This window comes from Staurois parvus, unplaced genomic scaffold (assembly GCF_062004578.1).
Source record: "Staurois parvus isolate SC_StPar_1 unplaced genomic scaffold, SC_StPar_1.0 ptg001348l, whole genome shotgun sequence".
NCBI classification, from domain to species: Eukaryota; Metazoa; Chordata; class Amphibia; order Anura; family Ranidae; genus Staurois; species Staurois parvus.
The window spans coordinates 539,108-566,418 of NW_028319144.1; the positions used below are offsets into that span (position 1 = coordinate 539,108).

Here is a 27,311-nt window from a genome sequence, read left to right on the forward strand (position 1 = left end):
GGCCGGCAGAGGGCGGAGTGAGTCGATGTGACGGATAGAGGGCGCAGTGAGTCTGTATGACCGGCAGAGGGCGCAGTGAGTCGATGTGACGGCTAGAGGGCGTAGTGAGTCGATGTGACGAATAGAGGACGTAGTGAGTCTGTATGACCGGCAGAGGGCGCAGTGAGTCGATGTGACGGATAGAGGGCGTAGTGAGTCTGTATGACCGGCAGAGGGCGCAGTGAGTCGATGTGACGGATAGAGGACGTAGTGAGTCTGTATGGCCGGCAGAGGGCGCAGGGAGTCTATCTGACGGATAGAGGTACGTAGTGAGTCTGTATGGCCGGCAGAGGGCGCAGTGAGTCGATGTGACGAATAGAGGACGTAGTGAGTCTGTATGACCGGCAGAGGGCGTAGTGAGTCGATGTGACGGATAGAGGACGTAGTGAGTCTATATGACCGGCAGAGGGCGCAGTGAGTCGATGTGACCGATAGAGGGCGTAGTGAGTCTGTATGACCGGCAGAGGGCGCAGTGAGTCGATGTGACGGATAGAGGACGTAGTGAGTCTATATGACCGGCAGAGGGCGCAGTGAGTCGATGTGACCGATAGAGGGCGTAGTGAGTCTGTATGGCCGGCAGAGGGCGCAGTGAGTCGATGTGACGTATAGAGGGCGCAGTGAGTCGACGTGACGGATAGAGGTACGTAGTGAGTCTGTATGGCCGGCAGAGGGCGCAGTGAGTCGATGTGACGGATAGAGGGCGTAGTGAGTCTGTATGGCCGGCAGAGGGCGCAGTGAGTCGATGTGACGGATAGAGGGCGCAGTGAGTCGATGTGACAGGCAGAAGGCGCGCAGCGATGTCACGTTGAGCTCGTACAGCCCCGCCCCCTCCCAGGATCCGTAGTCTCAGCCGTTGTCTAGGTGACGGGCGGGCAGCGGGGAGTCACGTGGGTGAGCGGGGAGCGGCCGGTGTGTGGCGGGTGAGTGACTTCGTATACCGCTTCTTCCTGTATATAGTTCTCCGGTCAGAGCCTCCCCCCGGTGTACTCAGTGCTGTGACCTCCATGAGGCGGATATAGGGGGCTGTATATAGATCTCCTGTCATCAGAGGTGATACACTATATTGCCAGAAGTATTGCCCCCCCCCAATCATGTGATTCAGGTGTTCCAATCCCCTCCATGGACACAGGTGTATACAATCAGGCCCCTAGGCATGCAGACGGCTTCTACAAACATTGGTGAAAGAATGGGTCGCTCTCAGGAGCTCAGTGACTCCAAGCGTGGTCCCTTGCAGGGGCGGACTGACCATTTCAGTATTCGGGCACTGCCTGAGGGCCCGGGGTCTGTAGGGGGCCCCATGAAATGCCCATGGTACCTTTTATAGGCTTTTTTGGGTGTGCTTTGAGTGTGGGCAGGAACACAGGGGCCCCATGATCCCCTATTGCCCGGGGGCCCCATGAGTTGTCAGTCCGCCCCTGGTCCCGTGATAGGTGGCCACCTGGGCAATAAGTCCATCCGTGACATTTCCTGGCTACTAAATATTCCACGCTCAACTGTTAGTGGGATTATAACAAAGTGGAAGCCACTGGGAACAACAGCCACTCAGCCACCAAGTGGTAGGCCACGTCACATGACAGGGCAGGGTCAGCGCATGCTGAAGCGCACAGTGCGCAGAAGTCGCCAACTGTCTGCAGAGTCAATAGCTAAAGACCTCCAAACTTGGTGTGTCCTTCAGATGAGCCCAACAACAGTGCGTAGAGAGCTTCATGGCTCTGTGAAAATGATCGGTGGCTATACAGCCGCTGCATCACTTTCACTTTGAAGGGCTGAAGAAAAAACACACAAGCTGGTGGCTGCTACTTCAGAAATCGGCTTTTGATTAACGGTTCACTCTTTGAACGTACATAGTACTTCCAAAGAGCTGAATTAGTTAAACTAAGCAACTTGCCTCTCTGTCATCAGCTGAACCCGACTACTCGCAGCTCTCCATAACAATGTGTCCCATATGGGTGGATGGTAAAGGCTTTAGTTGACCGCATGTGAATGTCCCTTGGTTTGTCCGCTGAATCGCGCTCCTTTGAAACTCTGCGGTTCGGAGGCCCGGCCTCGATGACGTCAAGACATTCTGATGTCGACGCGTTTCGACAGTACGTGTATCTGGTTTTGTCAGGATGTACACAACACCTGTGCATCCCTATGTAGATAAACACTGACCACACTGCGCGGGCATAGCGAACGCTGTGTGAACACGGCCTAACACAACGCATGTTAACTGGAAAAGTGACACACACCAATGTGCTTTATGTAAACACACCACAGGGCAAAAATATATATCATTTTTTTGTTTGTTTTGAAGCTCCTTTTGTGTGAACAAAAAAAAGTCAACAGTGAAATCACAGCACACAAAAGTGCACAGAGAGTACAGTATGGCCAGTCCTCCGAAGAAGGAGAACCCCTAACCCTGAATCTCCTGGGGTGCCAGGCGGCAGACAGAGGCAAGGTGCGCCATTATAGACCTAGATCAAAACTCACCAACCAAAGCCAGTTACATAGAAACATAGAAAAAGACAGAAGAAAGGCAGAAAAAAAACATGTGGTCCATGGAGTCTGCCCTTTTTTGGTTTTGTTTTAGGGTGGGCGAAGGGGGGGGTTTGTTTTGTTAACTTTTTTGTCTGAGTATACAGTAGATCTATGCTTGTCCCAAGAATGTTTGAAGCTGTTTACTGTTGACTGACTTACTATCTCTGCTGGAAGTTTTTTCTAAGCATCAACTACCCTCCCGGTAAAATAATACTTTCTGAGATTAGTTTTGAACTTTCCTGCAGTTAGTTGGAGGCCATGTCCTCGTGTTCTTGATTTTGGTTTCATGTTGAAAATCCTGCCTTCCTGAACCTCATTCACCCCCTTGATGTATTTAAAGGTTTAAGTCATGTCTCCCCTCTCCCGTTCCTCCAGACTGGACATGTTATGTTCCTGAAGTCGCTCTTGATAAGACATTCCACCATTTTTGTTACCCATCTCTGGACTCATTCTATCTTATCAATATCTTTTTGTATGATGGTGAGGGCTTCTCCTGAAGAGAGACTGTGCCTCCCAGCTCCAGGGGGCACATCACCATGAGCTCCTTGCGCCTCCCAGCTCCAGGGGGCACATTATCGTGAGCTCCTTGCGCCTCCCAGCCCCAGGGGGCACATCACTGCAAGCTCCTTGCGCCTCCCAGCCCCAGGGGGCACATCACAGCGAGCTCCTTGCGCCTTCCAGCCCCAGGGGCACATCACCGTGAGCTTCTTGCACCTTCCAGCCCCAGGGGCACATCACCGTGAGCTTCTTGCACCTTCCAGCCCCAGGGGCACATCACCGTGAGCTTCTTGCGCCTTCCAGCATCAGGGGCAAATCACCGCAAGCTCTATGCTCTTCTCAGCTCCAGGGGGCACATCATCGTGAGCTCCTTGCGCTTCCCAGCCCCAGGGGGCACATCACTGCGAGCTCCTTGTGCCTCCCATCTTCAGAGGGCACATCACCGCGAGCTCCTTGCGTCTCCCAGCTCCAGGGGGCACATCACCGCGAGCTCCTTGCGTCTCCCAGCTCCAAGGAGCACATCACCGCAAACTCCTTGCGTCTCCCAGCTCCAGGGGGCACATCACCGCGAACTCCTTGCGTCTCCCAGCTCCAGGGGGCACATCACCGCGAGCTCCTTGCGCCTCCTATCTTCAGAGGGCACATCACCGCGAGCTCCTTGCACCTCCCAGCTCCAGGGGACACATCATCGCGAGCTCCTTGCACCTCCCAGCTCCAGGGGACACATCATCGCGAGCTCCTTGCACCTCCCAGCTCCAGGGGACACATCATCGCGAGCTCCTTGCACCTCCCAGCTCCAGGGGACACATCATCGCGAGCTCCTTGCACCTCCCAGCTCCAGGGGACACATCACCGCGAGCTCCTTGCACCTCCCAGCTCCAGGGGACACACCATCGCGAGCTCCTTGCGCCTCCCAGCTCCAGGGGGCAGATCACTGCGAGCTCCTTGTGCCTCCCAGCTCCAGGGGGTACATCACCGTTAGCTCCTTCCAGCTCCAGGGGGCACGTCACCACGAGCTCCTTGCACCTCCCAGCTCCAGGGGACACATCATCGCGAGCTCCTTGCACCTCCCAGCTCCAGGGGACACATCACCGCGAGCTCCTTGCACCTCCCAGCTCCAGGGGGCACATCACCGCGAGCTCCTTGCGTCTCCCAGCTCCAGGGGGCACATCACCGCGAGCTCCTTGCGTCTCCCAGCTCCAGGGGGCACGTCACCGCGAGCTCCTTGCGTCTCCCAGCTCCAGGGGGCACGTCACCGCGAGCTCCTTGCGTCTCCCAGCTCCAGGGGGCACGTCACCGCGAGCTCCTTGCGTCTCCCAGCTCCAGGGGGCACGTCACCGCGAGCTCCTTGCGTCTCCCAGCTCCAGGGGGCACATCACCGCATGCTCTTTGCACCTCCCAGTTCCAGGGGACACATCACCGCGAGCTCCTTGCGCCTCCCAGCTCCAGGGGGCACATCACCGCGAGCTCCTTGCGTCTCCCAGCTCCAGGGGGCACATCACCGCGTGCTCTTTGCGTCTCCCAGCTCCAGGGGACACATCACCGCGTGCTCTTTGCACTTCCCAGTTCCAGGGGACACATCACCGCGAGCTCCTTGTGCCTCCCAGCACCAGGCCAGACGAATGCAGCCTCATTCAAATCAGATGGACATTGGAACTTAGGGAGAGTCTTGGCTTCAGCTGGGGACAAGCCTGGTGCACCAGACCAGAATCAACCCAGGAGGAAAAGGGCTCTCCCACCATTCCATGGGTTTTTACTGCTATCCGAGGCTTCATTAGAGATATTTACACCCTCTTCCTGTCCTGCTGATGTTTCACCAGACAGGAAGTGAGTGGAACTCTCCAACAACACCGAAAGCTATAAAAATAATTCTTTATAGTCCAGGCAACACTAAATGGGGGACCGTGGTCCGGATCGAGTTTCCTTCTCATCCGGACTGCCGCTGTTGATCCACTTAGGAGCCTGGACTTTTTCTAGGACACTGGGTGGTCCCGGTAATCAATCACTGGCTTGTTACTGAGAAAAACTTGGCAGCTCCCACCCTTTTCTCAAGACCTTCCCTGTGTAAAGTAGGACTGTGCGTGTGGCTGCAAACACTGCTGTGAAAGAAGGAGGGTTTGAGGACACTGCCTTGGAGGGGAGGAGGTGGGGGACACTGCTGTGATGGGGGGGGGGGACTGAGGACTCCGATGTAAAGGGGGAGTGTGATGTACAGGGGGGACTGATGTGAGAAGGAGACTGTGATATAAATGTAGGGTAGCTGGGATGTGTAGGGGTCAATGAGGACACTGGTGTAAAGGGGGGACTGTGATGAGGGGGGACCTGTGATGTGCAGGGTGACCAAGACACTGACGGAAAGGGGGGGACTGATGTGCAGGGGAGACTGAGGACACTGATGTAAGAAGGGGACTATGATATAAATGTGGGGTGGCTGTGATGTGCTGGGGGCTACTGAGGACACTGATGTAAAGGTGGGACTGTGATGGGGGGGGTGGACCTGTGATGTGAAGGGGGACTGAGGACACTGATGTAAAGGGGGGAGTGAGATGTGCAGGGGGGGGACTGAGGACACTGATGTAAAGGGGGGAGTGGGATGTGCAGGGGGGGACTGAGGACACTGATGTAAAGGGGGGCGTGGGATGTGCAGGGGGGGACTGAGGACACTGATGTAAAGGGGGGAGTGGGATGTGCAGGGGGGGACTGAGGACACTGATGTAAAGGGGGGAGTGGGATGTGCAGGGGGGGACTGAGGACACTGATGTAAAGGGGGGAGTGGGATGTGCAGGGGGGACTGAGGACACTGATGTAAAGGGGGGAGTGGGATGTGCAGGGGGGACTGAGGACACTGATATAAAGGGGGGAGTGGGATGTGCAGGGGGGACTGAGGACACTGATGTAAAGGGGGGAGTGGGATGTGCAGGGGGGACTGAGGACACTGATGTAAAGGGGGGAGTGGGATGTGTAGGGGAGACTGAGGACACTGACGTAAAGGGGTTATTTGATGTACAGGTGAGACTTGCTGAGGACACTGATGTAAAGGGGGACTGTGATGTGCAGGGGGGACTGAGGACACTGATGTATTATTATTATTATTATTATTATACAGTGTTTATAAAGCGCCAATAGTTCGCTCAGAGCTGTACATTACAAAGGGGGACAGAACATGTGACAGAACAATACCAATACAATGTGATACATGAGGGGTTCGAGGGCCCTGCTCTTTCGAGCTTACAATCTAGGAGGGAGGGGATGGCGGCACAGGAGGAGATAGCTGTGGGGGATGGAGTGGTAGGAAGAGTGGAGGAGGTTGGCAGGTTAGCAGGGGTTGGGGTAGGCTTCCCTGAAGAGATGGGTTTTCAGGATGCGCCTAAAGGAGAGGAGAGTAGGTGATAATCTGATGGGTTGTGGCAGGGAGTTCCAGAGGATGGGTGACACCCTGGAGAAGTCCTGGAGGCGGGCATGGGAGGAGGAGACCAGGGAACTAGAGAGAAGGAGGTCTTGTGAGGAGCGGAGTGTGCGTGTTGGGCGGTACTTGGATATTAGGTCAGTGATGTAGTTCGGGGCAGTATGGTGGACGGCTTTGTACGTCAGTGTTAGGATTTTGAATTTGATCCGTTGCGCAATCGGAAGCCAGTGGAGGGATTGGCAGAGGGGGGTGGAGGACACTGAGTGGAGGCCAGTGGAGGGATTGGCAGAGGGGGGTGGAGGACACTGAGTAGAGGCCAGTGGAGGGATTGGCAGAGGGGGGTGGCGGAAACGGAGCGGTTGGAAAGGTGAATGAGTCTGGCAGCCGTATTCAGGATGGACTGAAGCGGGGATAGCCAGCGGCGAGGCAGGCCAGTGAGGAGGGAGTTGCAGTAGTTGAGTCGTGATATGATGAGGGAGTGGATGAGCTGTTTAGTGGTTTATGGGGTTAGGAACGTGCGGATTTTGGCGATGTTGCGGAGGTGGAGTCTGCATGTTGCGGAGGTGGAGTCTGCATGAGTTTGTTAAAGATTGGACTTAGGGCTGGAAGGATAGGTTGGAGTCCAGAATGACACCAAGTACTCTGGCCTGCAAAGCCAAAGATGTAAAGGGGGGACTGAGGACACTAACGTAAAGGGGGGAGTGGGATGTGCAGGGGGGACTGAGGACACTGATGTAAAGGTGTTCTTTGATGTACAGATGAGACTTGCGGAGGACACTGATGTAAAGGGGGGACTGATTTACAGGGGGGACTGACTGAGAACACTGATGTAAAGGGGGGACTGATTTACAGGGGGGACTGACTGAGAACACTGATGTAAAGGGGGGACTGATTTACAGGGGGGACTGACTGAGAACACTGATGTAAAGGGGGGACTGATTTACAGGGGGGACTGACTGAGAACACTGATGTAAAGGGGGGACTGATTTACAGGGAGGTCTGACTGAGAACACTGATGTAAAGGGGGGACTGATTTACAGGGAGGTCTGACTGAGAACACTGATGTAAAGGGGGGGATTGTGCACAAACGTGATCCTGACCTCTGCTGGAATAGAATTGTACTGACTGGACCTCCATGAATGTGAATTTAATACCTCTTCTATAGTAGGTTAGGGGAAGGCTAGAATTCCTGTAAGATTTGTATTCCTGTTTGCATCCCTCTTCAGATTTTCCCTCACTTCCTATGTGCGAAGATGTAGTCACCATGTAAAACGCGTAGAACGCTTTAGAACCCCTTTAACATGCAGCCGCCTTTGAGAATCCAGATTATGAGCTGATTTCTTCGGTTTGTCCCCTGTAGGCTCTCTAGTCCAGCGTGGTGACAATGGTCGCAGACAGTTCACAACGTGAAGAGGACAGCAGTCCGGAGGTGGTATCCAGCGGTAACATTTTGGAATCGTTCACCGAGAGCAAAGAGACACGAGATCTGATTGTCGGCCTGGGCACTGCCTGCGAGGAGCTGGTGACCAGAGAAGTATGCACACAGAGATTTATAGGTGAGGAGACCCCCCTGGGCCTTGTACAGGGAACTGAAGAACCAGAAAGTGTTGGTCGTGGTAATTTGGAGAGCACAGCTGTGCCGGTTGTAGGGAAGACGAGGTCTCTTTATGAAATTCTGTCAGCCATTTTATCTCATTAAAGCGGCACTCCGACTCTGCTCCCCCAAAACACAATGTCTTTCACTCCCCATCTAGCTAAGCACTTGCAGCAAAAAAAAAAAAAAAAAAACCCCAAATACTTCCATCTGTGGTCACGTCGCAGGCCGAGTCGGGTCCTTTTTTCAGTTGTCCATACTGCTGCCTGGGTGACAGGGACTCTTCCCATTGCCTGTCTAGTAGTGGGATCTCGTAGGCTCCAGAGGGCCACAGGGGAATGATGACATCACAAAGAGGGGTGGCTCTAAGACCCGTCTGTAGAGGGCCGTCTTCAGCGCTGGATCACCGGGCTTCACTCTTGGAGAATGTGCTGCGGAGGGTCACCTGACAGTGTAATCAGGTGAGTATATAAAGGGGTTGGCGGTTATAAATAATATGAATGGGTTACGTCTTATGGACAGTTGAGAGGCGGATAAGGGGGGGGGGGGGTGTATAATCGTCTTCATTCACATCCGCTGCATTGCTTAGTGCTTCCAGCCTCCTTCCATCATCCACTAACTGCCAGCAATGTGATGGCACACCATGTGCTGCAAACCACTGTACTATGTACCCTCTGCTATACACTACATTCCCCAGACTGTTTATGTAAGCTTTGCTGCACATTTCATTCTCAGACTGCTTAACAATGTACACCGTACTACACACTGCATTCCTTACTGCTGAACTGTGTATGCTACGCCATATGATACTCTCACTACACTGCTGAACTATGAGCACTGTGCTATATGCTACATTCCCAAGACTGCTGAATTATGTACACTGTGCTATACACTACATTATCAGACTGCAGAATTATGTACACTGTGCTATACACTACATTATCAGACTGCAGAATTATGTACACCGTGCTATACACTACATTATCAGACTGCTGAATTATGTACACCGTGCTATACACTACATTCCCCAGACTTCTGAACAATGTACACTGTGCTATATATTACATTCTCAGACAGCCGAACAAATGTACACTTTGCTATATGCTATATTTGCAGACTGCTGAACTGTAAATGCCGCACTATACACTACATTTCCAGACTGCTGAACACTGTGCGCTATACTCTATGATGTCACACTGCTGAGCTATGTAGACTGTGCTATACACTGTGTTCCCCACATTGCTGAACTATGTACCCTGTATTCTACTTTCATACCACTAGGGCTAAACTATGTATGCTGTGCTATACACTTTATTCCTTGCACTGCTAACTATGTACGCTGTGCATACATTCCCCAGACTGATGAATCATGTACGCTGTGCTATACGATACCTTCCCCAGACTGCTTTGCTATACACTACATTTCCCAGACTACTGAACTATTAATGCTGTGCTGTACACTACATTCTTACACTGCTGAACTATGTAGTCTGTGCTATACACAACATTCCCCAGACTGCTGAATTATGTACTCTGTAGTCTACATTCATACCATTAGGGCGGAACTACGTACACTGTGCTATACACTACATTCCCAGGTGGCTTTGCTATACACTAAGTTCTCTAGACTCCTGAACTATAAATACTGTGCTGGGTACTACATTTCCCAGTCTACTGAACAATGTGTGCTATACTCTACATTCTCAGACTGCTGAACTATGTACACTGTGCTATACACTACATTCCCCACATTGCTGAACTATGTACACTGTGCTATACACTACATTGCTGAACTATGTACACTGTGCTATACACTACATTGCTGAACTACGTACACTGTGCTATACACTACATTGCTGAACTACGTACACTGTGCTGTACACTACATTGCTGAACTATGTACACTGTGCTGTACACTACATTGCTGAACTACGTACACTGTGCTATACACTACATTGCTGAACTACGTACACTGTGCTGTACACTACATTGCTGAACTATGTACACTGCGCTGTACACTACATTCCCCACATTGCTGAACTACGTACACTGTGCTATACACTACATTCCCCACATTGCTGAACTACGTACACTGTGCTATACACTACATTCCCTACATTGCTGAACTATGTACTCTGTGTTCTGTCATACCAGTGGGACATTTTTAAAGCTGAACTTCACTGGAAAGGTGAAGTTCTGCTTTAAGCACCCCCCCCCCTTCGCCACATTTGGCATGTCATTTTTTTATTGGAGGGGAGGAGTGGGTACCTGGTTTTGATAGGTGATCCAAGGGTACGTTCTCCTCTCCGGCTCCCTCCCCGCAGTCTACTGAGACCTCCCATAAGACTGTGGGACTATCCACAAAGCACAGCGTGGCTCGCACACACATTAGGTAGCTGCTTGTGAAGCTGAGAGTAGCATAGCTGGCTGCCCCCCCTACAACGTTTCGTTTGCCTTGCTCTGAGTCAGCTGCGGGTTGATGGAAGGTTCTTCTTTTTGCGCTGGGTGATCTGTTTGTATCCAGCCGGGTTTATTTCTATTTTATATCTAAAACTTTATGAATACAAAATGCGAACGTTCAGAATGACAATGCTGATAGGTGCTCTGACCTCATCATCTGTCTTTGGTTTTAGTGATCATGGACAAATACCAGGAACAGCCTCACCTCCTGGACCCCCATCTGGGTAAGTCACATAAGTCACATGATCATTTACAAGGCGGAAGGTATGATTTTTGGAGAATAAAGAGAAATGAAGTCGGAGGTCTTAGGGCCAACAGCAGCCTCACAGATAAATGCACAACTCAGAGACATCCACCGATCAGCCATAACTTTATGACCACTGACAGGTAAAGTAAATAACAGCGATTATCCCATTGCAGCGGCATCTGATAGTGGGTGGGATGTTAGGCAGCAAGTGAACATGTTGTCCCTGAAGTTGATGTGTTGAAAGCAGAAAAAATGGTCATTGCAGTTTGTCGTGTATGGGACTGTGTAGCCGCAGACCGGTCAGGGGGCCCATGCCGACCCGTGTCCACAGCCAAAGGCTCCTGCAGTGGCCACGTGAGCATCGGAACTGGAACACGGAGCAGTGGAAGAAGGTGACCTGGTCTGATGGATCACATTTTCTTTTCCATCATGTGGATGGTGGGGTGGGTGTGCATCACTTACCTGGGGAGGAGATGGCATCAGCATGCAGTATGGGAAGAAGACAAGTGGGCGGAGGCAGTGTGATGCTTTGGGCAGTGTTCTGCTGGGAAACCTTGGCTCCTGCCAGTCATGTGGATGTTACATGACACTGACCACCTACCCAAACATTGACCAAGTACACCACTCCATTGAAACGATATTCCCTGATGGCAAAGGCCTCTTTCAGCAGGATAATGCATCCTACCACACTGCAAAAATGGTTCAAGAATGGTTAGAGGAACACAACAACGAGTTTGTGGTGTTGACTTGGCCTTCAAATTCTCCAGATTTCAATCCAGTCTATCTGTGGGATGTGCTGGAAAAACAAGTCCAATCCATGGAGGCCCCACCTCCCAACTTACAGGACATAAAGGATCTTCTGGTGCCAGATACCACAGAGGTCTGGTGGAGTCCATGGTGAGATGGGTCTGTTTTGGTAGCAAAAGGGGGACCTACTAAACCGGGATGGGGGGCAAACTTGAAGAGGTGGAGGTCTACCTGAACAACATGGAGGAAGTCTCCTCACACCTGATTTAAACCTCCAATTGCCATACTGTCGCAGTTACATGCATTGCACGGCGATCATGGGTTTAACTCCGGTGGTGATGAGGCAACATATCACCTCCTCACCACCTGTCAAATACATTCAGATCGCTTTTCAGAGGAGCAGCAGTGGCTGCTGCACTTGTGAATGAGCCCTTAGTTGCATACGGCAGCTGCACCCTTAGAGCTCGTTCACATGTAGAGTAGGGGGGTGGTAAACCTTGCAATTGATTTGCGGTTTTTAACTACCCCCCCCCTCAATCCCTACCCCCTTTAGCTACTGAGACAGCAGCCAAAGGTGTACACATGGCGCAGCAGGAATTAAATCCCCTGCTGCTTTTGGTAGGCGCTATCGCCTGTCATTCGAGACCTATTCAAGTAAATGGGGGCCACTCTGCAAGCGCCCCGCAACGGCATGCTCCTGTGAGGTCCAAGGGGTTGAAGAGGGTGGAGAGGAGAAAGCAATACAACGCTGCCTGCTTTGCTGTACTGCACAAGGTTGCAGAGCGGCCTCATTCACTTGAATGGGTCAGGCTTGGCGGGTGCTACACCCACCAACTATGAGAGGGCGTATAACTCCTGCTGCGGCTGCGACATGTGTACACCCCTGGCCACTGCACCTAAGGAGGGAGCAGTTGGGGTGGGGGTGGTAAAAACACACCTTGACTATGGGGGTTTTACCACCCCCCAAACCCCACCCCCCCTTTCTGTTGCATTCAGAAGTTTTGGTGTGTTTTCAGAGAGTGTGCCAAATCCTCAGGATATAATAGAAGTCTATGGCTAAGCGCAGCAAACCCACAGGAAAGCTGGAGGTACACTGCACTGCACCCGTGGTGTGGGCAAACCGCAGCAGATCAGTGTGAAAGCAGCCCTATACTATTATGCCCAGTGTATTGTTTTACACGGACCTGAAGATCTCGTCTTTCGTGTTGCCGGCACCACTCTGGAGACCGCTAGCCAGGATTAGAGGTGGAGTACCGTTGGTGTCACTCCGCATGAGACAGGGGCCGGCACTACAAAGAGGGGTCAGCTCTCGCTCCCTACTACAGCTCCAATGTTACAGGTAGTCCTGCATTTCACTCTGATGCTCTGGGATGGCGGGTCAGCAAGCCAGACTGCAATTTACCAGTCACCTGGCTGCGATCTACTGCTTGCTGACTCCTGTACTAAATATTTGGTGGGTGGTCATAAAGTTATGGCTGATCGGTGTATAAGATCTGTTGTATCTGTTAATGCTCATACTAGTGGTGCACTGAAATGAAAATTCTGGTGTCAACTGAAAATTCAAAATGCACTTGGCCGAAAACCGAAATGCGCAGTTTTTAAATGGAAAAAAATACACTTTGATTAAAAAAAACAACATATACCCCAATTTTTTTGTAAAATATGAAAGAGGATGTTACGGCGAGTAAATAGATACCCAACACGTCACGCTTTAAAACTGTGCATGCTCGTGGAATGGCGTAAAAATGCGGTACTTAACAATTTCCATGGGCGATGCTTTAAAAATGTCTTCAGGTTAGCAGTGTAAAGTTACAGAGGAGGTCTAGTGCGAGAATTATTGCTCTTCGTGGCAATACCTCACGTCTGTGGTTTGAACACCATTTACATATATGGGCATGAGGGCGGGGCGACAGAGGAACTTTACTTTTTTTTTTTGCACTGTTCCTTTAAAAAATATTTTAATTACTTTTCTTCTTATTACAAGAAATGCATTCATCCCCTGTGATAGAAATAATTAGTGACAGGTCCTCTTTATGGAGAGATATGGGGTCAATAAGACCCCCACATCTCTCCTCTGCAATGTAAAGCAATGGATCAAAAAAAAAAAGCATTGATCTAGTGCTTTATAAAAAAAAAAATCAAAAAATGGCCGTAATGGGAAGTCACATCACTCTGGTCCTCCAAGGGCATAGAGAGTGGCAGCCATCTTTCCTTCACTCATCTCTATGCCCAGTGCTGGGATCGATGGTTTCTCAGGTAAGGCTGAGAACTACTGAGCGGCGGGCGGCGGCCAGGGGCGGGGTTTTTCGGCACCTCTATCGTTCCTTTTTTTTCATTTAGGCTGAAAGCGATGTTTTAGGTCGAAACGTGTCGGCCACCGAAATTTCAGTGCATCCCTAGTTCATACTTTCATTCCTCCACCTATATGACAGCACAGTGGAAGAAAGAGAGGCCACAATTTTCAGAGCCTGCAGGTCTTCGTACCGTGTTTGGTTGGTTTCCTGTTCCTGTAAAGACCTGTTGGAATGGATATTCTTGAAATAGTTAACCCATGCTGAGTAAACACTGCTCTGAGCTCTACTATGTGCTGGACACAAAACCATGGGACCCAATGTTTCTTCATGGTGTCACTGAGGAGGCATAGGGGCCCGCCCCCACTGGATGGATAATGGGGGGATATAGGATTGTCCTTTATTTTATCAATGATAATTATTTCTTCTCTTGCAGAGTGGATGTTGGATCTCTTACTGGAAATTATTCGGGATAAAACATCCTCGCCTCTTCTTTTCCACCTCGCCTTCAAATTTCTGTATATCATTTCTAAGGTAATGCGCTCCTAGCTCTGTCATATATATATATATATATATATATATATATATATATATATATATATATATATATATATATATATATACTGTGTGTGTATGTATGTATGTGTGTGTATATATATATATATATATATATATATATATATATATATATATATATATATAGTGGTTCTCCATCTCACACATATCCTCTCTGCCAGGTGCGCGGTTATAAAATTTTTCTCCGCCTTTTCCCACATGAGGTGGTTGACGTACATCCCGTACTGGACATGGTCCGTGCACAGAATCCTGCCGATCCCGAGGTAAGCCCTCCCCTCCTCCCGCCACATCCGGAAGGTCTGTTACCATTTTATACACATATAGTACACTAATAAGCGGAACTAAACCCTCCTGTCCTTTACAGCCAAGGAAGCTGCCATCTCTGCCTCTGATCTGCAGTTGTCAGTTCGGAGCACAAGCAGCTGTGACAGTTACCATTCACGATTTGCCTTGAATGTGAATGTTTTGGGAATCGGTTAAAATGTTACTAAACCCACAACAGTAAAATCTGTATATGCAATAAAGCATACTCATTCTACTCACTGTGGAACCTAAGGGGTTAATCCTCTGCATTGTGTAAAAAGGCTGCTTGATCCTGTCTTCTCTGATCCTCCCTTTCTTCTGTCCCCAATCCAATTGCCATAGTACAGAGCAGCAGTGGCAAGTCTGCACATACTCTTTGGTGTGTATTAGACAGTTTTTTTTTCTTTTTGGGAGAGTGCATATGATCAGCACAGGGTCAATCAGTACTGTCCAGACAGAGGGTCAGGGGTCATGCAGCCTCATAGGACAGTCAGAGGAGAATGAAAACTCCTCCTACAAGATTAACCAGTGCTCAGCAAAGACACTGATAGAAATCACAAGACTGCTATATCTGCTAACGAGAAAAGGTTTTTTAGCAGTTTTTATTTACTAAAATAATTTCATTTCCATGTTCTATGTACTGTGGGAGAGCGGATATAGTGAATGCGGGATCCGGGGAGAGCGGATATAGTGAATGTGGGGTCCAGGGAGAGCGGATAGAGTGAATGTGGGGTCCGGGGAGAGCGGATATAGTGAATGTGGGGTCCAGGGAGAGCGGATAGAGTGAAAGCGGGGTCCGGGGAGAGCGGATAGAGTGAATGCGGGGTCCGAGGAGAGCGGATATAGTGAATGCGGGGTCCGGGGAGAGCGGATATAGTGAATGCGGGGTCCGGGGAGAGCGGATATAGTGAATGCGGGGTCCGGGGAGAGCGGATATAGTGAATGCGGGGTCCCGGGAGAGTGGATATAGTGAATGCAGGGTCCGGGGAGAGCGGATATAGTGAATGCGGGGTCCGGGGAGAGCGGATATAGTGAATGCAGGGTCCGGGGAGAGCGGATATAGTGAATGCGGGGTCCGGGGAGAGCGGATATAGTGAATGCGGGGTCCCGGGAGAGCGGATATAGTGAATGCAGGGTCCGGGGAGAGCGGATAGAGTGAATGCGGGGTCCGGGGAGAGCGGTTATAGTGAATGCGGGGTCCGGGGAGAGCGGATATAGTGAATGCGGGGTCCGGGTAGAGCGGATAGAGTGAATGCGGGGTCCGGGGAGAGCGTATATAGTGAATGCGGGGTCCGGGGAGAGCGTATATAGTGAATGCGGGGTCCGGGGAGAGCGGATATAGTGAATGCGGGGTCCGGGGAGAGCGGATATAGTGAATGCGGGGTCCGGGGAGAGCGTATATAGTGAATGCGGGGTCCGGGGAGAGCGGATATAGTGAATGCGGGGTCCGGGGAGAGCGGATATAGTGAATGCGGTTGCGGGGAGACCGGATAGAGTGAATGCGGGGTCCAGAGAGAGCGGATATAGTGAATGCGGGGTCCGGGGAGAGCGGATAGAGTGAATGCGGGGTCTGGGGAGAGCGGATAGAGTGAATGCGGGGTCCGGGGAGAGCGGATAGAGTGAATGCGGGGTCCGGGGAGAGCGGATAGAGTGAATGCGGGGTCCGGGGAGAGCGGATAGAGTGAATGCGGGGTCCGGGGAGAGCGGATAGAGTGAATGCGGGGTCCGGGGAGAGCGGATAGAGTGAATGCGGGGTCCGGGGAGAGCGGATAGAGTGAATGCGGGGTCCGGGGAGACCGGATAGAGTGAATGCGGGGTCCGGGGAGACCAGATAGAGTGAATGCAGGGTCCGGGGAGAAAGATTTTTAATGCAGAATAGAGATGCTTTGTCTCTTCTGCATTAAAGCTACTTACCCGCCTGCACGCTCTTGTACATTGCACACATTCGGCAATGCTGAATCTAACTGAACTCCCATTCATGCAATCCCCGCCCGGCGATTGAGACCTGGAAGCTGGCCGCCGGAAGATGCCATCAATCAGGAGCTCGGGGATGCTGCCTCGCTGGAACCGAGGTGTGTATAGTTCCGCTTTAAGTTGAAGAGTTTAGTTCCACTTTACATTAGACAATACAGTATGTGGTAATTGAATCATTTCTATGTGCTCACTAATGGAGGTCACACATGCTTTGATTTTTTTTTTTATACAATGGAATCCGCAAACCATTGAATAGTCATAACTCCCCTTCGGATTGATTAAAAGTAGAATTTAAGGCAAACTTTATTTTTCATTTTGGATAGAGTAAAGGTGGGGTAGAACCCCCATCTGATTATTTTTTTGCCATCTTTTTCCCATTGGGGAGATTTCCCTTCATTTCCTGTCCAATAGCCACAACAGGAAGTGAGAGGAAATCCCTGCAAATTAAGGGAATAAAAGTAATAAAAAGAAAAATAACTACCCTGTTTCCCCTAAAATAAGACCTACCCCGTAAACAAGACCTAGTGCTATTTTTGGGAATTGCTAAAGTATAAGACCTACCCTGAAAATAAGACCTAGTTGTGATCAGGGCTTTTTTTCAGCCGGAACATGGCGGAACGCCATTCCGCCACCTCCGGCACTGGCCCTGCATACACCCATATATACTGTCTCTTATAAACATAGAAGCGAGGCTGAAGTGACAGCACCATCCACTCCCACAGAACCTCCCTACCTCTGTACTCACTGTGGGACAGGGAAGGAACAGATATATGCGGGTGCGGTATGCAGTGTGTTTAGGGGTGGGGTATCTCCTCCTGCAGCCTAATGCATGGAAGCCAATGCCCCAGGGGTGATCTCCGGCCATTGGGGAAGAGGTGGAGCGGTGAGTAAGTGTGCTTGGTGCACTGTGTGGGAAGATAGGAACCGAAACGGGAGTTACTATAGAGAGGGGCCGGCTGCTGACAGCTGTGTTTTGCAAAGCTAGCTAACCATATGAGGGCAGTGGAGGGGAAGATGTGCAAAGGTGAGCTGCAGTCAGGTGTTGCCGAGGTAAATTGAGTCAGGTGAGTTGCAGACAGGGTGCATAGGTGAGCTGCGGCTGGGGGGGGTGCAGAGGTGAGCTGAGTTGCAACCCACCTTTGCACCCCCCAGCCACAGCTCAGCACCCCCCAGCCACAGCTCACTTCTGCATCCTAGGTCTGCAACTCACCCCTTCACCCTGTCTGTGGCTCATATCTGCACCCTGTCTGAAACTTACCTGTCAAGTCACCCCTGCAACACCTGACTGCAGCTCACAACTGTCATCAGCCGGCCCTCTCCATAGTAACCCTCATCCACAACTGCCTGCAGCTCACCTCTGCACCCCCTGTCCACACCTGGAGATTTAAAAAAATAAGACCTACCCCGAAAATAAGACCTAGTGTGTTTTTTTGAGCCCAAAAAGTATAAGACAGTCTTATTTTCGGGGAAACACGGTAGATCTAGGTTTGATCTAGGTCAGTGCCAGGGTTAGTGGGTCAGGGTCAGTTTTTTTTTTTTTTTTTTTAATGTTTTTTGTTTTATTTTATTTTTTTTATTTTAACATTCGTATCAGTGTCAAATAGTGTTGGTGTCAGTGTGTTTTTAGGTGGGATAAAGAGAAAAAAAAAAAAAGGTGCAGAACTGTTTCTGGGCATTACTACGGGTACAAACAACAACTATTTATTTCGGGTTGCATTTTGGTGGTAGGTTATGGTGATAGCAAGAAATATACAGCTACATTTAAAAAAAAAACTTTTTTTTTTTTTTACTGTTTTGGCCCAGATTTCCTGGTGATAAAAAAAAAAAAAAAAAAATCAAGAGATCGCCATTACCATTTACCACCAAATGAAAGCCCAATTTGTCCTGAAAAAAAACGCGGCATAATCCACCTGGATGTACAAAGTAGTTGTGCTAATATGTGCCGTTTTACTAACACATGTCAACGTTGCAAAATTGTGCTTGGACATTAACATTTGTTTTACCCTTAGGCGGGAAGGGGTTAAATATATTATTTGTACATAGGCGTATGATTGGGATAGGGGATACTAAGTGAATTTAACCCCCATATATATATCTCTGTATAGACATGGGAAACTCGCTACATGCTGTTGCTGTGGCTCTCCATGGCTTGTCTTATTCCATTTGATCTCTCCCGGTTGGATGGGAATCTTCCTACAGAAGAAGGACAAAAGCGCCAATCTACCATGGACACCATCCTGGACGTGGCTAAGGTGCGTGTTCTGTTATGTGCACTCCTTTTATTGTATCTCTGTTTTTTTTCCTTTTTTTTTTCTACTAAGAATTAAAGAATAAGCTCATGTTACACCTGCATTCAGGATTGCACTCCCTGATTCCCCCATCCTCTTGTGACAACAGGCAGGGGCTTCTCTCCCTGCACCCCATGTCAAAATTAAAAAAAAAAACGCATCCGTGGAGGGCTCTGTCCACACAGCCACATCGTTCACAGAGATCTGTGAATGACTTAACTACAAGTTCCGTCTGCCACCGCTGGAGATAGCTTTTAAATCTCAATGAACTAGATTAGGAATTGAATGTACAATGTATATGTAAAGCGCTGCGTAAATTGCTGGCGCTATACAAGTATCTGAAATAAGTAATAACTAAATAAATACTTGAGAGGCTCATTAGCACCCTCGTAGTTCATTGATACTTCCTGAGGATGAGTAACCGTCTGCCTGTATGGAGGTACAGGAAGACAGCTGTCAGGAGCCTGATATTGCACCCACAATCTACTAGTTGCGGGTTTCATGCTTTGCAAGCTCCATGGTTAATTAAAAAAAAAATCTTATTTTTTTTCAAGCAAAATCATGTGCATTTTTTATTATTATTAATAATAATAATAATAATAATAATAATATATTTTATTTATTTATACAAAAGGTGAACTTAGCCTTTAAAGTGGATTTCCAGGCTCTAACTAACTAAACCTAAAACAGCTCCCACCCCTCCCCCACCTCCTGTACCAAACTACCTTGTAAAAAGATGATGCACATACTTCCCTAATCTAAGTGTTCAGTCACATGATCTCCCCAGCGGCTGGCTTCAAGAAAGACGAGAGAGCGCCAACAATGGATGGACGGATGGAATGCCTGGGGGGGGATGACGTCACCCATAGGCATGCTTACTATGGAGCATCTGTTATCAGCTGGCCCTCATCTCCCCTGCAGCCGCCACAGGGGGCTGATCATGTGACCGGACCGGTGCACCCTGAGAATAGGTGTAAGTATAAGCATCTTTCTTCTACAGACTAGTTAGAATAGGAGATAGGATGGGGGGGGGGAGCTGTTTTAATCTTGCTTAGTTACAATTTGTCCCCCATAATTAGTATCATTTTGTCGGTTTTGTTTCAGGCCTACTTGTTGGTGAGTGATAAAGCCCGAGATGGAGCCGCTGTGCTGGTATCAAAGTAAGTTTGAAACGTGTGACCTTGAAGTCTGTTCCAAAACCAACGCTCCCTGCGCTTTTCATGCCACACTGCAACATCTTTCATTAACCCCTTGCCTACCAGGCACTTATACCCCCTTCCTTACCAGGCCAATTTTCAGCTTTCAGCGCTGCCGCACTTTGACAATTGCGCGGTCATGCAACATTGTACCCGTATGAAATTTTGATCATTTTTTTTCACAAATAGAGCTTTCTTTTGGTGGTATTTAATCGCCACTGGGCGCTTTACTTTTTGCGCTATAAATAAAAAATGCAAAAAATTTGAAAAAAAAAAAATTTTTTCTTTGTTTCTATTATAAAATTTTTCAAACAGGTATTTTTTCTCCTTCACTGATGTGCGTTGATGAGGCGGCACTGATGGGCACTGATAGGCGGCACTGATGGGCACTGATAGGCAGCACTAAAGGACACTGATAGGCAGTACTAATGAGGTGGCACGGATAGGCGGCACTAATATGCAGCACTGATAGGCGGCACTGATAGGTGACACTGATGATGGGTACTGATAGACGGCACTGACTGGCATCACTGCTGGGCACTGACTGGCAACACTGGTGGGCTGCACTGGTGGGTGGCACTGGTGGGCAGCACTGGTGGGTGGGCACAGGTGGGTGGCACTGGTGGGCACAGGTGGGTGGCACTGGTGGGCACAGGTGGGTGGCACTTCTGGGCACAGGTGTGTGACACTGCAGAGTGGCACAGGTGGGTGCACTGCTGGGCACAGGTGGGTGATCTGCTGAGCACAGGTGGGCGGAGCTAGTGGGCGCACTGCTGGGCACAGGTGGGCGGAACTTGCGGGTGGCACTGCTGGGCACCGATCATCAGGGCACTGATCATCAGTGTCCTGATGATCGGTGCCGATCCCCGCTGTGACAACTGCCGGTTCTCGGCAGTACTTTCCTCACGATCTGACAGCGTGAGGAAAGTGCAGCCGAGAACCGGCACTTGCATTTCCCTGTGATCAGCGTGTCATTGGACACCGCTGATCACGTGGTAAAAGGCCGCTGGGATCGGCCTTTTACCACATCACGTGATCAGCTGTGTCCGTAGGACACAGCGATCACGGAGATCGCTGGGTGCGCGCCCCCTGGGGCGCGCAGGAGAGCGCGTTCTGGGGGGACGTCATATGACGTCCACCCAGAACTGGCCGGCCGCAGTGAAGCCGTCATTCGGCTATCTGCGGTCGGCAACTAGTTAAAGTGACGCTGCCAAAAAGAGATGTTTAGTTTAAAGTGCAGGGACCTGGTGGTAGGGCAGATTTTCGGTGCCCCCTCTCTGCCGGGCTGTAATAACCCCTGGTGTCTGCACTTCATAGCAGCTTGATGTTTTGTTGGGGTCCTTTCAGACCAACTGGCTGCAGTAACACGTTTCCTTAACACATGAAGCTAAGTGCAGAGTGTTACATACAGTGTGCCAACTGTGCGTTGCAGTGTGTTGAGTTGTAAAGCAATGGCGGATGTTCATTAAAATATACAGGCATACCTCGGTTTACAAACGCCTCGGTTAACTTAATTTTTGGTTTACAAATGAAAATCCATTGAAAATAATGCCTCAGTGTAACCTTTTTTTTTCACAATACGAACAGATTAATTGGTTTTCAATGCATTTATGAATTTTTTTTTTAATTATGTCCCTGTATAGTATTTATGCCTTTAAAGTGCACTTTATAAAGAGTTTTGAACAGATAAGACTTTTTTTTTACTTTTTTTCTGACATCTGGAACGGATTAATTGGTTTTCAATGCATTCCTATGGGAAACCGTGTTTCGGTTTACAAATTTTTCGCAGTACAAAAAGTCCCTCGGAACGCATTAAATTCGTAAACCGATGTACACCTGTACCTTGTGCATTATTTTGAATGAACTGCCTTAACGCATGCTAACCTGCACAGTAATGCACGGCAACAAATGAGAACAATGTGAACGGGCCAGTTATCCCTTTAGCTGCCAAGGCCTTTTGTAATTTTTTTCACGTGTTTAAAAAAATTATTTTAGGCCTGAGGATCATGAAAAACTCCCAAAACAGTATATATTTTCTGGAAGCTGTCATTCTGGAGAATATAGTAGTTCCAATTTTTAAAAAATTTTTTATGTCACATGATATTAGCGCAAGGTTATCTGAAACCGAAAATATGTTACAACATAAATCGTAAATGTATTTTATTGAGATTTGATGTGATAGACCAACACAAAGTGGCACATAATTGTGAAGTGGAAGGAAAATGATAAATGGCTTTCAAACTTTTTTACAAATAAATATGTGAAAAGTGTGGCATGCATTTGTATTCAGCCCCCTTTACTCTGATACCTCTAACTAAAATCTAGTGGAATCAATTGCCTTCAGAAGTCACCTAATTAGTAAATAGTCCACCTGTGTCTTGTAATCTCAGTATAAATACAGCTGTTCTGTGAAGCCCTCAGAGGTTTGTTAGAGAATATTAGTGAACAAACAGCATCATGAAGGCCAAGGAACACACCAGACGGGTCAGGGATAAATTTGTTGAGAAGTTTAAAGCAGGGCTAGGTAATAAAAAAATATCTTAAGCTTTGACCATCTCACAGAGCGCTGTTCAATCCATCATCTGAAAATGGGCAGAGTACGGCACAACTGCCAACCTACCAAGACACGGCCGTCCACCTAAACTGACAGGCCGGGCAAGGAGACATTCATCAGAGAAGCAGCCAAGAGGCCCATGGGAACTCTGGAGGAGCTGCAGAGATCCACAGCTCAGGTGGGAGAATCTGTCCTCAGGACAACTATTAGTCGTCACTCCACAAATCTGGCCTTTATGGAAGAGTGGCGAGAAGAAAGCCATTGTTGAAAGAAAGCCATAAGAAGTCCCGTTTGCAGATTGTGAGAAGCCATGTGGGGGACACAGCAAACGTGGAAGAAGGGGCTCTGGTCAGATGGGACCAAAATTTAACTTTTGACCTAAAAGCAAAACGCCATGTATAGCAGAAAACGAACACTGCACATCACCCTGAACACACCATCCCAACTGTGAAACGTGGTGGCCGCATCATGTGGTGGGGATGCTTTTCTTCAGCAGGGACAGGGAAGCTGGTCAGAGTTGATGGGAAGATGGATGGAGCCAAATACAGGGCAATCTTAGAAGAAAACCTGTTAAGAGTCTGAAAAAGCCTTGAGACCGGGGCGGAGGTTCCCCTTCTAGCAGGACAACGACCGGAAACATCCAGCCAGAGCTACAATGGAATGGTTTAGATCAAAGAATCTTCATGGGTTAGAATGGCCCAGTCACAGTCCAGACTCAAATCCAAGGGAGAATCTGTGGCCAGACCTGAAAATTGCTGTTCCCAGACGCTCTCCATCCAATCTGACAGAGAGTGAGCGATTCTGCAAAGAACGGGCAGAAATGTCTCTCTCTAGATGTGCAAAGAGACATCCCCAAAAAGAATTGCAGCTGGAATTGCAGCCAAAGGGGATCCTACAAAGTATTGACTCCGGGGGGCCGAATACAAATGTCACCACACTTTTCACAGATTTATTGGTCACAAATGTTGATAACCGTTTCTCCTTTTCCTTCCACTTCACAATGATTTGCCACTTTGTGTCGGTCTATAACATCCAATCCCAATAAAATACATTGACGTTTTTGGTTGTAACATGACAACATGTGGAAAATTTCAAGGGGTATGAATACTTTTTCAAGGCACTGTACATCTCCACAATATAATCATTTGAAGCTGCTGTCATGAGCCTGCCTTCATTTTTTGTCTGAATGACTTCAACCATTATCAATCCCTACTCCTCCTGATCCATACTGACATTGGCCCACCCCTCACAACTGTTATCCTTTTCTGCCATCAATTATTTTTGCTCTTTGTAACGTGTGGGCATGATCTTAAGGGTTAGCGGCAATTACTGTACTGCTGTTCCTAGGCATTATATGAAAAAACACATCATTTAGATGTTCATGCTGCTGATTAGCTGTGCAATCTGCTGATCAGCTGCTTAATAACACTTTATTATTAAAGCAACTGATGAGCAGATTGCATGGCTAAAGTCTACAGCACCCAGTGGCCAGCAAGGAGGAGCATGCACCTTCAAAGGGATGCTGGGAACGAATTCATTTATATAATGCTCGGGCTTTTAAAGATAGACCCGAGGCAGGGTGCTGTGATGTTTATAGAGTCCTGTTGGCTCCTTCTACCAAATTCAAAGGAAAGACCCAGTGAAGACAGCACAAGGTCTCAAAAGAGGTATGTCTTGAAACCGATTGTTAGTATAAGACCTGGAGCTGTCCATGGGACAGAATATCACCAGCACACCAAGGATCTCCGATGTGGGTCCAAAAGCTTTAATAAGCGATCACATAGTTACAGCAAGGCAACGTTTTGGAGTCTCACAGGACCCCTTCATCAGGCACGTTGCCTTGCTTGTAACTGTGATCGCTTATTAAAGCTTTTGGACCCACATCGGAGATCCTTGGTGTTCTGGTGACATTCTTTCTCGTTGATTGTGATCGGTTCCAGCCGACGTTTGCTGCAGCACCCATTTAATTACACAGCCAATTCCTCATAGCAGGAACGTGTGCTTTGGGATTGTACATTTTCATCTCTGGAGCTGTCCATGACAGCTCAGTGTCTGTGTTGGGAGTGTGCTGTGCTGTATAACGTCAAGACAAACCGAGCATATGTGCAGCCCTACGGATAAAAACCCACTTTTTTGAGGTCGAATATGTGCATACACTTGTCGAGGAGGGGTTAAAGGTTGTCAGGAGGACATATAAATAGCACATACATATAATAAGACACCCCCACACTTTTTGGAGTGATTTTATGAAACAAAGTCTGTCTGCTGTCACTTTGTTCTTGTAGTGGAACCACCTGTAGATTTGGAGTTTATCCAGAAGATGGCAGTACAGCACCTGTCAGAGCTGGCTCTGTGTCAGACATGAGGGCACATTATTTATTTATTTTATTTATTTCAGGTACTTATATAGCGCCGTCAGTGTACACAGCACTTTACATATATATTGTACATTCACATCAGTCCCTAACCCTCAAGGGGCGTACAATCTAAGGTCCCTAACCCTCAAGGGGCGTACAATCTAAGGTCCCTAACTCACATTCATACATACACATACTAGGGACAATTTAGACAGGAGCCAATTAACCAACCAGCATGTCTTTGGAGTGTGGGAGGAAACTGGAGTACCCGGAGGAAACCCACGCAGGCACAGGGAGAGCATGCAAACTCCAGGCAGGTGGTGCTGTGGTTGTGGTTGGGATTCGAACCAACGACCCGAGTACTGCCAGGCAGAAGTGCTAACCATTTAGCCACTGTGCTGCACATAGCCCCGGGCTACACTTACACCTGAGTCATTCCTCCGCCCCAACCTCCGATTGTCAGCAAACACAGTATTGCTGTTCCTGTCACTGATCATAAATGCATTTATAAGAGGACTGTCTCAGAACTTATGCTTTTGATTTTTATGACAGGCTCTCCATGTATATGTCCTGTCTTGGAGGCCTGTTTTAGAAGGCCAATGACATAATTGCTGTTTATTTCAGTGCACATTCCTCCATTTTACCTTTTTTTTCTACTAAAGACATTGAAAAACATTGAAAAGTTGTAACATGAAAAAAAAAAATTCCTGTGACTTCAGACCAAAAATGAACACATTTTTGCTTAAGAGAAAAAAAAAATCAAAAGACCTAAAACTCTGTGTGTGCTACACTGTGTATATTGACATGTATGGACTGTGTACTGAGCTGTATGTGTGCTGCACTGTGTATACTGACATGTATGGACTGTGTACTGAGCTGTATGTGTGCTGCACTGTGTATACTGACATGTATGGACTGTGTACTGAGCTGTATGTGTGCTGCACTGTGTATACTGACATGTATGGACTGTGTACTGAGCTGTATGTGTGCTGCACTGTGTATACTGACATGTATGGACTGTGTACTGAGCTGTATGTGTGCTGCACTGTGTATACTGACATGTATGGACTGTGTACTGAGCTGTATGTGTGCTGCACTGTGTATACTGACATGTATGGACTGTGTACTGAGCTGTATGTGTGCTGCACTGTGTATACTGACATGTATGGACTGTGTACTGAGCTGTATGTGTGCTGCACTGTGTATACTGACATGTATGGACTGTGTACTGAGCTGTATGTGTGCTGCACTGTGTATACTGACATGTATGGACTGTGTACTGAGCTGTATGTGTGCTGCACTGTGTATACTGACATGTATGGACTGTGTACTGAGCTGTATGTGTGCTGCACTGTGTATACTGACATGTATGGACTGTGTACTGAGCTGTATGTGTGCTGCACTGTGTATACTGACATGTATGGACTGTGTACTGAGCTGTATGTGTGCTGCACTGTGTATACTGACATGTATGGACTGTGTACTGAGCTGTATGTGTGCTGCACTGTGTATACAGACTTATATGGAGGGTGTGCTGAGCTGTATGTGTGCTGCACTGTGTGTACTGTCATGTATGAAGGGTATACTGAGCTGTATGTGTGCTGCACTATGTATACTGACATGTATGGACTGTGTACTGAGTGGTTTGTGTGCTGCACTGTGTATACTGACCTGTATGGAGGGTGTGCTGTGCTCTGTATACTGACATGTATGGACGGTGTGCTGAGATGTATGTGTGCTGCACTGTGTATACTGACATGTATGGACTGTGTGCTGAGATGTATGTGTGCTGCACTGTGTATACTGACATGTATGGACTGTGTACTGAGAAGTGTGTGTGCTGCACTGTGTATACTGACATGTATGGACTGTGTACTGAGAAGTGTGTGTGCTGCACTGTGTATACTAACATAAAGAAGTCATGCATTCTGTGTGCAGACGAACTAATCAATAATTAAAATTTTTGACAATTTATTTTTATTATGGATTCTAATGGATTATGTGGACGAGTTGTTTCAGCCCTGCACTGGCCTGGCCCTGCACTGGACTGGCCCTGCACTGGACTGGCCCTGTTCTGCCGAGGAACGATTTTGGTCTCTGAGCTGACTGGTACTCTTTCTCTTTGCAGGTTCATCACCCGTCCTGATGTCAAACAGAAGAGAATGGCAGATTTCCTGGACTGGTGTCTCTCCACATTGTCCCAGTCCTCCTACCTGACCATCGAAGGCAGGAACGCCATGGACGGGATCCTGCAGGCCTTG

At 48.5% G+C, this 27,311-nt stretch overlaps 1 protein-coding gene across 1 annotated transcript; it reads left to right on the forward strand.

The window, feature by feature from the left end:
* Window positions 1–658: 658 nt before the first annotated feature.
* LOC149436750 (tubulin-specific chaperone D-like) lies at window positions 659–27,311 on the forward strand (the record flags this gene model as incomplete). Its single annotated transcript, XM_089661505.1, has 8 exons — window positions 659–679; window positions 7,824–8,019; window positions 10,691–10,741; window positions 14,239–14,336; window positions 14,540–14,641; window positions 18,761–18,907; window positions 20,048–20,103; window positions 27,179–27,311. Coding segments are annotated over exons 2-8 (759 nt in total), but the record flags the coding sequence as incomplete, so codon positions are not given.